Source organism: Saccopteryx bilineata, chromosome 2, assembly GCF_036850765.1.
Source record: "Saccopteryx bilineata isolate mSacBil1 chromosome 2, mSacBil1_pri_phased_curated, whole genome shotgun sequence".
NCBI classification, from domain to species: domain Eukaryota; kingdom Metazoa; phylum Chordata; class Mammalia; order Chiroptera; family Emballonuridae; genus Saccopteryx; species Saccopteryx bilineata.
In genome coordinates, this window is record NC_089491.1 from 296,859,185 (window position 1) to 296,871,489 (window position 12,305).

Below are 12,305 nucleotides of genomic sequence, written 5' to 3' on the forward strand. Positions count from 1 at the left end.
TTGTTACCAAAGGCCCCTAGGCATGCCTAGTTAGAGCTAAGAAAAAACTCAATGGCAATAAAAGTATTTTTGTCATTGATCTGAGGAAACAGAATGAAAATAGCCAAAATAAGTAAATAAAAAGCTTAGATACTAGGATAAGTCTTATTTCAAACCAGAGCTATCTAGCTACACATATTTTGACTAAAATTCAAGACTGGTGCTGTCCCTCTCCTCTCCGCTCTTAATGTGATGCAAGGATGAGCTTCATCTGCTAGGTAGTGCACTTCAAGGACAATCCTGTTTTTACAGAGCCTAGACACTTCAGATCGTTTCTAGACAGCAGTGGCTGTTGGCATTGTTGGGACAAGAGGATAGCCTTTCTTCTAAAAGAAGACTCACTGACTTTTACCAAAGTCCAAAGTTATAACCCTTCATTTTGAAGGATGTAAACTATATTTTACATGGCACTTTGATATCTTTTTTGGAAGAAAAATTCCTCTAAAATTTTATTTCAGTTAATCTGCTTAAAGAAACCTTGAATTTTCATGTAACTTTTGCCACATTTTAATGCATAAAAAAGAAGGCTCCACTTTGTGAAGTACTATGCATGTGGCCAAGAACCGTATTTTCCCCCTCTCTGGGTGCCACTAGTAATATGCATTTGACAGCTATCTGATTGAAGGGCTGTCAATCTCTTTCAAAGGTCATGGGAATTAATCAGCTTAACATGGAGTACAAACTCGCATAACTATTATTAGCACGTGTGTTTAAAAAAAAGAAATTATTCTCTTCATTTTCCTGAGGCTCTGAATCATTGCTCATTTATATAAAGAAAGTGGAGGCGACTCTGATAAGAATATTTGTATGACTAAGTAAACTTAATAGATTCCTCAAATTGTAGTTAAGAGATTTGACACACTAAATCATTAAGTTATCCAACTTATTCCTACTCCTCTCATGGTTTAATTGGCACATATATGATTTAAAAAGCAAAAGAAGACAAAGAACAGAGCCTAATTTGCCTTGCTGTGTGAATTAAAGTTTAACAGAAAGGAAGCTTTTTCTGAGTACTATCTAAAAGGATTTCACTTACTCCTACAATGCCACAGAGAACAATAACTTATTCTTCTACGAGTTAGCATATTTTTAAAAAGACTCCCAAGATAGTCTTTAACTATCTCAATAGCCACATTCTCCTTCCTCCTCTACTAATGGGCCCCAGCCCATCAAGCTTCTAATCACCCAAAACCCACCCAGGTCTGGTGGCAGCAAGTTAAAAGGAAATGGAAATCCTCATATCCTCTTGACCCTCCCTGGTAGAAAGACATTATTCTACTCCACTGGTTTACTCTGCTTGTTGCTTCTAGCTTTTCATTTCACAATACTGCCCCTTCCTCAGTTTCCCAGGCATTACAATACCTAGGAAAACCTAAATGTGTACTCAAACATCAAAATAAATTTCAAGAGAAACCAAACTGCTACCAGTAAAATGTACATATATTACTACATTTATCTATAGGATCTGAGAGGAAAAACAAAGGATAGACCCATTGAAAAAACTTTTTTACAATTTGATAATAAGGTAGGAATAATAACAATAAAAGTCAGTATTTGTTGAATAATTACCATGGACCAGGCACTTTACACAGCATTTACAAGTGAAGGAAACATCCCTCCAGAATGTTAAACACAGAATTAATAACTACATGAGCCAGTAAGTCTACTCTTAGGTATATTCTCCCGCAAGAAGGGAAATTATATTCAAACAAAAACTTGTACATGAATGTTCATAGTAGTTTTATTCATAAAGCCAAAGAGTGGAATAATTCCAATGTCCACTAACTGATGAATGGATAAACAAAATATGGACTATTCATACAATGGACTATTCAGCCATGAAAAGGAATGAAGTACTGACATATGCAATAAAACAACAAATCTTAAAAACATGTTAAGTGAAAGAACTCAGACATAAAATACCACATATTGTATGATTCTATTTATACAAAATGTACAGAATAAGCAAATCCATAAAAACAAAACACAGGTTAGTGGTTCCCAGAAGCAGGAGGGAATGGAGAGTGAGTTTTAAAGGGTATGGAGTTTCTTTCTGGAGTTATAAAAATGATGAGATGGTGGTGACAGGTGCATAATATTATGATTATACTAAAAAAAAAATCACTGAAATGTATACATTAAAATGACTAAAATGATGATTATAGTATATGAATTCTATCTAAATAAAAAAAAGTGGAGGGTATGTGAGGAAATTTACGTTGATCTCCGCGTGCACACTGAGGTTCTCCTGGGTCCCGTGATCCCTGGGAAACGGAGGAAGGGGCAGTACCGCGAAGTGAGAACTAATGTCCGGAAAGTGTGAATACAGGTCGGGCTATCCCGGCATGGCGCAGTGCACTTGGTGACTGCTTCAAGGGAGACCAGCTTCCTCTAATGAAACTCAGGTGGCTTTTAAATCCTTCATTTCTATTTAAATAAATTTTTATTGACAGTCACTTCATAATTATAAAAACATTACCATCATTACATGATTTCTTAAAAGCCCTCCATCCCTCTTTTAAGAAAGAAGAGGAGACTATTAAGTCCATGACACATTTAAGTCTATGCATTCTGGGATGGTCAAACACAGAGCTGTCTTCTCTTACATATTCCAATTGTCTGAAAGACTTTAATCCAAGGCACAAGAATCCCAAAGTTAAACTCCAGAACCATGATTCTACCTCTAGTAGTAACTGGCTCTAACCTACAGACTTCATAGAACATTTTATATTCTTAAAACACGCAAAAAAGATCAGCACCTTTTCTCAAAAAATCTTACTCTGGCCTGGCCAGGTGGTGGCGCAGTGGATAGAGCGTGGGACTGGGATGCGGAGGACCCAGGTTTGAGACCCCGAGGTCGCCAGCTTGAGCGCGGGCTCATCTGGTTTGAGCAGAGCTCACCAGCTTGGACCAAAGGTTACTGGCTCAAGCAAGGGGTACTCAGTCTGCTGAAGGCCCGCAGTCAAGGAACATATGAGAAAGCAATCAATGAACAACTAAGATGTAGCAATGAAAAACTAATGATTGATGCTTCTCATCTCTCTCCATTCCTGTCCGTCTGTCCCTATCTATCCCTCCCTCTGGCTCTCTGTCTCTGTAAAAAAAAATAAAAAAATGTTACTCTGCCCAGTGAAAAACCAAATATAATCTTTATTTCTGCCATGAGACCAGTTACACTTCCTAAAGTGTCAGGCTCAATGTTTTTGCCAGTCAGCGGGAGAACAACGGTGCCAAATCAGTTTATTTATAACTGCTTCAATACTATCCAGGTGTGGCATCAGAAATGAACCAGGAAAGGAGGAAATAGGGGTGAGGGTGGGGCAAGGGATAGGAAATTAAAAAGAAAAAATATGTAATATTAAACCTTTTTATTTTTAAGTCTTAGATGTCAGTACTAGCGAGTTTATGTTACAAAACCCCTGTGGTGGGTAGTGGTAAGGTAAACATTAAAAGGCCATTCTCCTATGGCTCAAGATCTAAAACTCCTTTCTTTTACTCTGCCTTCTTATGCTCATGGACCTTATAATATAGGAAAAATACAAACACTTGAAAGAATTCTGACTTCTTGGAAATGTAGCAGTTAATAAGACAATCTACCAGGCTGAATATTCTGCTTGTGTGAAGTTTGTTTTTTAAACCCCAAACCCTTTGTTTTAATGGAAAAGAGAAACTGAGCTACCTTTCTAGGCTAATTCAATTTTAGGAGCAGTAAGCTTGCCAGGATCTCAAATATCAGAGTCTGCACACTGAGTTATGTGTAGACAGGCAGGAGAACATCATGTCTGACCCATGTCATTCAGCACTAACGTGTCCCAGCCTAGGAATTCAGAAAGGGTCACCTGAATGTGATAGCCATTAGATATCTGAAAATGGGTTACTAACAACAGCCAGGTATCTTTACTGCATGTCTTTGAAGTGAGGGAGTATCCCTCAACCCTCATTCCCCTAAACAAAAAAGGTCTTTGTACTAGCAAAGATGGCTGGCAATAAAACTGTATCTATATCTTAATTATGTATATAATTAAGAAACTGATTTTAAATGATTTTTAAAAACTGACTTTAAATGATTTTTAAAAATGATCAGGGCATAGTATTTTTTTAGACAATCCTTTATTATGCTTCTTGGTGTGTTGTCTGAATTGTTTTCTTTTAAGAAGAAACTTCTTGGCCAGGTGGCTCAGTGGATAACACATCAATACAGCTCACCAAGGTTGCTGGTTCAATCCCCACGTAGGACACACACAAGAAGGCATCAGTGAGTACATAACTAGGTAGAACAACTAAGTTCAGCAACGAGTTGATGCTTCTGCTCACCTCACAAATCAATGAAGAATAAGAAAATAACAAAGTTAAATAGATACAGACTTTGGCAGGAATGAAATCCTCCTAAGTAAAATAAAAGTCAGTCAGAAAAAGCTAAGTATATGATTTCACCCATATGTGAAATACAAAACTGAAAGGCATAGACAGACAACAGTGTGGTGTTTACCAGGGGGAAGGGGGGAGGGGGAAGGGGTAAAGGGGCCAGATATACGGTGATGGAAGATGGTGGCACACAATGCAGTATACAGATCATGTATCATAGAAATATACACTTGAAATCTATATGATCCTATTAACCAATGTTACCCCAATAAACTTAACAAAAAGAAAGAAAAAAAGAAAAAGAAAGATCATCCTGCTAAGTTGAAAGCCAAAGTTAGAGAACGGAATGTAGGTAAGATAGTGAGGCAAGAAGAACAGGAAAACCAGAAGATAGTAAAATAAGAAGCCTAAGACCAAATTTGAAACTCAAAATGTAAAATATAAGATGGAAGCAGTGATATTGACATGTATTATTGAAGTTGAAAGCTCAAGTCAGAAGATTTAGACAAGAAGCTAGCTGGCCCCCCCTCTCCCCCCCTCCAGCTAAGTGTATAGAAGTGCCTATGGCATGAGCCCAATGAAGCTGTGCTCACTCCTGGGTGCTTTAATGGAAAAGAGAACCTGAACCACCTTTCTAGGCTAATTCAGTTTTAGAAAGCACCTGGGGTGCTTTCTAGGGTGCTATACAGTCCACAAGCAAAACTAGCAGGATGAGGATGAACCAGTTAGGTGAAAACTTTTATCACAAAATGGGTCTCAAATATATGTTTTATAAGCAAATTTTCATTTAAAAACAAAACAAAAGAAATATATAGTAGTAAAAGCATCTTGGCTAGAACAATACCTCCACCTTGTGATCATCTAGGATATTGTTACTAAAAGCTTTTAATAAGGAAGTGTTGCATTTTTGCAACTCTAGGTATACAGAGAAATCTTTAGTACTTCTTCCAGAATCATATGGAATTAGCTGAAGAATTCTGCTTTATTCCTGATAGCTTCTACCCTTGTTCTAAGACAACAAACATTAAAGATGGGACTTCCTAGAGGTTGGCAGGACAAAAAATGACATAATTTCTCCCAAGAAGGGATTTGATAATATTGACTCTATGGGACTATAAAGTTTCAGACATTCTGAGTCTACAATCCAGAGTGTAAACTCTGACCATTCAATTCACCAATATCAAGGACATTTATGAAATTACACGGTGACCTAGGAGATAGTTAATTTCTAGCCCTAGGAAAACAATGCCTCAATATTCATCTCTCTTGAACTCCAAGACATTTACATTATAATTATTCTGAGGGCATTTTTCAGTGGTCAGTTTTCTCCACTGATTTTCAAATGGACAGCTTTAAATTTCTTAGCATACAATAATCACTTTAGAATTGTTTATTTAAAAATATATACACATATATATGTATAGCGAGAATGAGAAATTGTAAAATAAAAAAAATTTAAATAATGCCATTAAATATATATAAAACTGATAAACTAGCCTCATCTATTTTAGTAGACTCAAGATCAAAAGATCAAACCACTTCTAGGACAAGTAGGTCAAGACCACATCATTATACAAATACTTTTGAGTGTTTTGTGTGAAGTTTGATGGTTGATTTGGGCATAGACTAAATCCTAAAGATTAAAATACTCTGTATTTTGAATGAGAGTTTGAAAACACAGGGCAGCATAGCATGTTTTTCCAAGAAACAGGACAAATTAATTAAGGTTTGTTCCAGTCTTCTGAATTCTTAATTTCTTTGTAGTCTGTGACTCTTGGTGGATACAGATTGTCAATTTCTGAGCTCTAGTCATGAAAGTGTGATGTATTTTGCCAAGTTTTGTTTATATTTAAAGCAATACACAACTTTTATTGAACATATGATGTACAAAAAGGTAACAGCATGTGTTTACACTAAACTTACCTCATCTTGGAAGAAAAAAATATTTGCAAAAATACTTTAGTCTCATGTTTGTGGGGAAAATTTGGCAACTTACCTTCCAGATATAGGCAGCTTCATCACTTGAGCCACTGACTAAAAACTGGTCATCTGGACTAAGACTGGATTTAATATAAAAGGTAGAGTTCTGATGTCCATTGAAGACAGCCACTGCCAGAGGGAAAACAAATCAATGTATTAACTATTGAAGCAGATGGTCAAGTTACATTCACCAAATAAAAGGGAATTGGACATTGCCAGAAAACAAAGGAAATAATATAAAGAATATCATATTAGATCCAATCTCATGATCTAAACCCAAATACCTGGTACGGAGCTGACTACAGTAATGAAAAAACATCCTTAAAGGACAAAATAGAACCCATGTCCAATTTTTCAGTAAAGTACCTTGATAAGACACTCTCTTCCTACCTCAGAGTATGGCTTTTTCCACTGCATAAAACACCAATCTTTATTTCTCTTAGAATTCTGATCTCTTGAGGATAAATTTTGTATTTTATTCTTTCTTCACTAGACATCATAGTGCTACGAAGAGTAGGACCTTCTAACATTTGTTGCCAAATAGGTAAAAACTAGTAAAAAGAGTTTAGATTTATGGATAGCTTATCTTGGACGAAGAAATCTTTTTAACTCAGCACTTGAAATAGGCTAAACAGCAGAAGTAGCTAGTGGGGTAAACTATATGTTCATATGTAAGATACTCAACTAGGTTAGGTTTAGCTTTTAGGTTTAGACTTTTCACTATCTACATAGTGAAAGGCAAAGTAATCCAATCTAGCATAATGAGCTCAATTGGTAGGTATGTCTGTCCTAAGGAGACCAAATTTGAAGTCTCCAGCATCAGAACATTACTAGAAAAAAAAAAAAATTCTTATTGGAGAATTTAAGAATACATTCACACAGGAAAAAACAATTTCACTCCAATCTTTTAACAACAGAAAGAATCATTAAGGTACTGACAGCTTGCCATCAGCGCTCACTGAAATCCCTTCCTTTTGCTAGAATAAAACTGGAAAAAAATTTTCTAGTTATAGCTTTAAAAAAAAACCCTACATATCAAATACTCTGCATTAAACTTTCACTGTGAAGTTAAGCAGCATATGAATCATTGGAGATACACATATTGTAGACCCATTATGTTTGGGTCTGTTAGTAACCTGTTTGTGCTTTACTAAAAGATTGCACTATAAATAAACATTTTCCCAGAAATTATAAAATGCATTCATAGTTTGCCAATTAAAAAAAAATACTGGAATAACAGAGTCCACAATTGCTTACTTAGTTTTCACTAGAAATTTTAGGTTTCTAAGGGTTAAAAATTCTAATTTGTACATGTAGTTAAAACTATTAAAATAAGGGAAACATCCTAGTATGCAAAAAAAAAAATTTTGTGTTTTCAGTTAAAAAACAAAAACACAGTATTAAGAAATGGAAATGTATTTTGCTAAGGGAAAGCTTATTTTGTCCTAAAAAGCAATTTAAAAAAAAAGAGAGAGAAAGCATAGGACAAAATCTGAATATAAAAAAAGGAAGTCATAGAAGGTTTGTGAGAAAGGAACTTAAAAGCTTTATGTATGGACAAGCTGGCTAACATTGAGATAAATTTAATTTAAGTAAATGAATCTTAGCATCAAAAGTAAACTGATGCAAAATTAGAAGTTGGTTTTCTCTCTGTTAAAAGAACAAAGATCTATTAGACTTATGATTTGCTCTTGATAAAGAGATTATGAATAGGTTTCCATTACCTTTGAATAATCTAATTAAAAAGCAGAGATTTTAGGTTTTATCTATGTTGTTTTTATCGGGCCTTTGATGACAAGAGCTAAGTTTTACTTACACGTTTTAACTTTCTAAATTTGCCTACAAAATCTTTAACTACCATCATGGTCATCATGGTTAAATAGTTAACTAAATATTGTTTCACAGTGACCTATGATCCTATTTATTTTAAAAACTTTCAACAGTTTTGACAAACTTCCCATAATCAAATTCTAAATGAAGTCTTTTTGACTTCAACTAATTGTAATTTTTTAAAAAACATTTCAAAGAATTTTTTCTGTTTTTATAAAAAGTTATTTAACTAGGTTTATCTGGCATGTAAAATTACATGGGAAACACTGTCAAATAAGTAGTGATAAGCCTTCTTAAGTTCTATCACAGGGGTGAATGTTAACATAATAAGTGCTCTAAAAATTATATGCAATTCTTAAAACAATGTCTTGGTGATATTATCTGTCACAATTCTATACCCTATCTTAAAATGTGTGCCATAGCAAAAATCAAACTTCCCTGTCAATTGCATGGTAATCGGATCTTTAACCATGGCATTATAAGCCTTTTGTCATTCACAGACAGTTACTTTTTTATTCTGATGCTTCTGCAAATATGATTCATCTTCAAAGAGATCATGAAAAGTACTTTGGAATAACAGGTTTCTAATAACTTTCAGATCATACTACTGAACTAGGTAAGAATTTGTAGAACTCTCTAATAGAGAAACTGATGGCTTCATAAAATTGCTAACAAAAGATCAAGATCAACAAGACTTAATTACACGAAACTAAATGAATAAAGATTATAACTTTTATGACCTTTTATTTGAAATATTGGTTCTTTAATCTCTTGTTTTCTAGGTATAAGAATATTTCCTCTCCTGGGCTACCTTATGATCCACAGCAATTTGGTAAATTACACCTTTCCAAGTAGAATTGAAACATTTATCTTTTCTTCCTACCTGACCCCTCTAGTCTGTAAAGTCTTAGGGAATATTCTCATTTCTATGCAATACAGGTATTTACATAAGTTCATTAAGAATCTGTTCTCTTTTAACAGGACACAACTGGAAACACAGGCTATATTACCAAGGCTTTGACTGGAATGTCATGTTTGAGAGAGACATATATAAACTCAAATATAACCAGATAGCTTTAAGGAACTAAGATTGACTTTATGAAAGCCAATAAAGCCCTTTTGGAAAAAAATCTGCCTGGTACCTTGCTTACAGGGTTCGGTTGAGCAAGGAAGGTTACTTCCTGGCAGGCAGAGGAAACTCAATGTTTTGGGGAGCTCAAGAAGAGAGGAATTAACCCAAAGTTAAAGGTATTTATTACAGGAGAAGTCCAATAGCAAGTTAACTTGATAAAAACTTAAGAGATCACAACAGTCCATGTTTAGACAATTTTTATGCCTGTTGTGTAAGCCACTCAGAAAGTTTATCTTAACACCTGATGATATCATCAGATATTTCAAACTGCAAAAGATGTTTCAACCCTGACATGTAGAAATCTTCTTGACTGGCTGCTCCCGAGGCTCAGAAACTGGTTTATAATTTGCTCATTTCCATAGAAATGCCTCTTATTGAATACCTATATTCTTGCTTATACAGTATAGGCCTAATTTGGGAGACCACATGAATCTTTGCCTCCTGAAATGAATTTAACTAGACTAATCAATTGTCAGGACTAAGAGACTGGTTCAGTTTGATGTAACAGTGTTTCAACTCCACTTCTGAACTGTGAAACTTCTTGGAGGCAGAACTGTAGGAGAGCAAAATTTGCTACCCCAAATGTGTTTCTTTGGCATAAGAACTAATTTACGCTGATTATTTTTTTTTTAATATTTTTTATTTATTCATTTTAGAGAGGAGAGAGAGAGAGGGAGGAAGGGGGAGGAGCAGGAAGCAACAACTCCCATATGTGCCTTGACCAGGCAAGCCCAGGGATTCGAACTGGCGACCTCAGTGTTTCCAGGTCGATGCTTTATCCACTGAGCCACCACAGGTCAGGCCTACGCTGATTATTTTTAAGAAACAGAAGGCTCAGGAAGTTTTTCTTGTTACCTCCCCCATAATAGCCTACAAGAATTTAGATAAAGGGCCTGTTCCCGTAACAGAGTTATCACCAGAGGTATCTATAAAGAACACAGGTGGTGGGAAAAGACAAGAGATCAGTTTGCTGTGTCCCACTGTCTCTGTACAACCCAGTAAACATTTGTTCACCAAACATTTGCCTTTCCATCTCTATGTAAAATGCCTTCCTCCCCTTTGAAGTTCCAAACCACTGTCCTCTTCTCATTAGCACAAGATGGCATATAAGCTCAACTGCTTGATTTGCTGTTGCCCCTTTAATACTCTGTGGAACCCCTGCATGTATAAAATTAAATTGAATTTTCTCTATCTGTGACATGTCAATTAAATTCTTAGGTTAGCCAGAGGAATCCAAAGGGGTAGAGAAAAATTTCTTCCTTTTTGACAAGAAATAAATCCGCACAAAATAAACAGTCTCCTTTATTCGTAATATAACTTCAAAACTATAACTCTTCATCTTTCTCGGCTTTAAACTATAGACCAAATTTTCCACTAAACCTATATGTATTTATTGCCCTCTGCTGGTGTAAAAAAGCTAGCATAAAGTAGGGTATACTATTAATGTTTAAAACCATGCAAAAAATCCTTCTAAAATTATAACAGGCTCAATTTAACTTCCCTTTGATGATTTGGGCTCTTTAAATGTTTCATGAACATCACTTAGTACAATGAAATATTGTGAATTAAAAGTATGGGAGATCAAGTATTAAGCCCAGCACCTTTTTTGAAAAAGACAAGCAATTACCAGATATGTCCCATATATACATGTCTGTCTGTAATTCAGTCTTTAAGAAATGTTATATCTACATCTATCTATCTATGAAAGCCAATTAAAGTACTGTATCTATCTATGAAAGCCAATTAAATTACTTTAGGAACACAGGAAAAAGGTTGCTAAATCATTAGTGAAGTGGCCTTGGGCATATCTGTTTAACAGCAGAGGGACAAATGGAACTCAAGGTTCTTTTTAGTGCCACACTGTAACAAATGATAACTAGAGTAGTAGTTGTCTAAGTTCTGATTCCATTCAGGAAAATAGCAAAGTAAGTTATAAAATCTCTTTCCTTTCCTTTTGTTCTTATTTAGACAACACCAGACCTATTTCAGGGCATTGGAAATGCCAATTGTGATGTTGCCACAGATACCAAGTCCTAATGATGACCTGAGGGCCATCTTTGGAAACTTCTGTAAGAGCCCTGCTAAGTTCCATACTATTTTAAGATTTGTATATCAGCACATCTTACTTTAGTGGGAACTGGGCAGATCGGGATATTAGTTATAGAATTCAAAGTCTATAGGAAGAACCAGGTTACTATTATGTAGCCTGCTTAATTAAGAATGTTCTTGAAATTATGTAACCCCAATAACCCTCGAGTATGCCTGAGAAACTTTGGTTTCTTTTAAAAAAATGTCATTTATTAGCTTTAAATATCAGATTCTTCTTCTATTTTCTTGTAGGGAAAACATAACCAAAAACCCTAAAAATCTCGTATGTCTTAAAATTATCACTAACAAAAAAGTCTGTATTAGTTTCTGGGTAGTAATTTGAATGACTAAGATCCTACCTGGAGAAGTTTTTAATCCAGTCATATTGAACATGTAGATGTTGTCATCTGTGCAGTTGGCAAATAAAGTAGAGCCAGTAGAATCCAAAATCAGACTTGAGTATCCTGTACAAAGGAAACTTGAGTTAGTTACTGTGTTCTGGTAATCGTGAGTAGAAATGAAGTAAAAATGCTGAGGTCAAAAGTTCATTCCACAGGAGAATCATCAAAATTCTTCTACAAAATATATACAAACCAAAAGTATTCTTATCTTTATTTTTCTGAACTTCAAAAAGATACAACCACATATTAGAGTTTCTCAAGTCTGTGTTGCTGAAAGCCAGCTTGATATTTACTTTATAACAATAAAAACTTATATTCATGAAAAGGCTTACCTAGTTTTCGAGTGCTGCTACCTGGGTACAGGAAAGACTTGGATGCTATGGGTTCTTGTCGATAAGTAGAGTAATTCTTACGTAAATCCCATACTTTAATTACCCTAAAAAGCAAGGTGAGGCAATAGTAATTTTGTA

At 35.1% G+C, this 12,305-nt stretch overlaps 1 protein-coding gene across 4 annotated transcripts in view; it reads right to left on the reverse strand.

Annotated features, from left to right (window-relative positions):
• DTL (denticleless E3 ubiquitin protein ligase homolog) overlaps positions 1-12,305 on the reverse strand; it is a 50,734-nt gene that overhangs the window by 17,873 nt on the left and 20,556 nt on the right. For all 4 annotated transcript variants that reach the window (XM_066261415.1, XM_066261414.1, XM_066261413.1 and 1 more), the window contains 3 exons: positions 12,168-12,271; positions 11,794-11,898; positions 6,401-6,513 (listed from right to left, as the gene is read on the reverse strand). In XM_066261415.1, the coding sequence (XP_066117512.1) occupies positions 6,401-6,513; positions 11,794-11,898; positions 12,168-12,271 (322 nt within the window). The remainder of the gene's footprint in view (positions 1-6,400; positions 6,514-11,793; positions 11,899-12,167; positions 12,272-12,305) is intronic.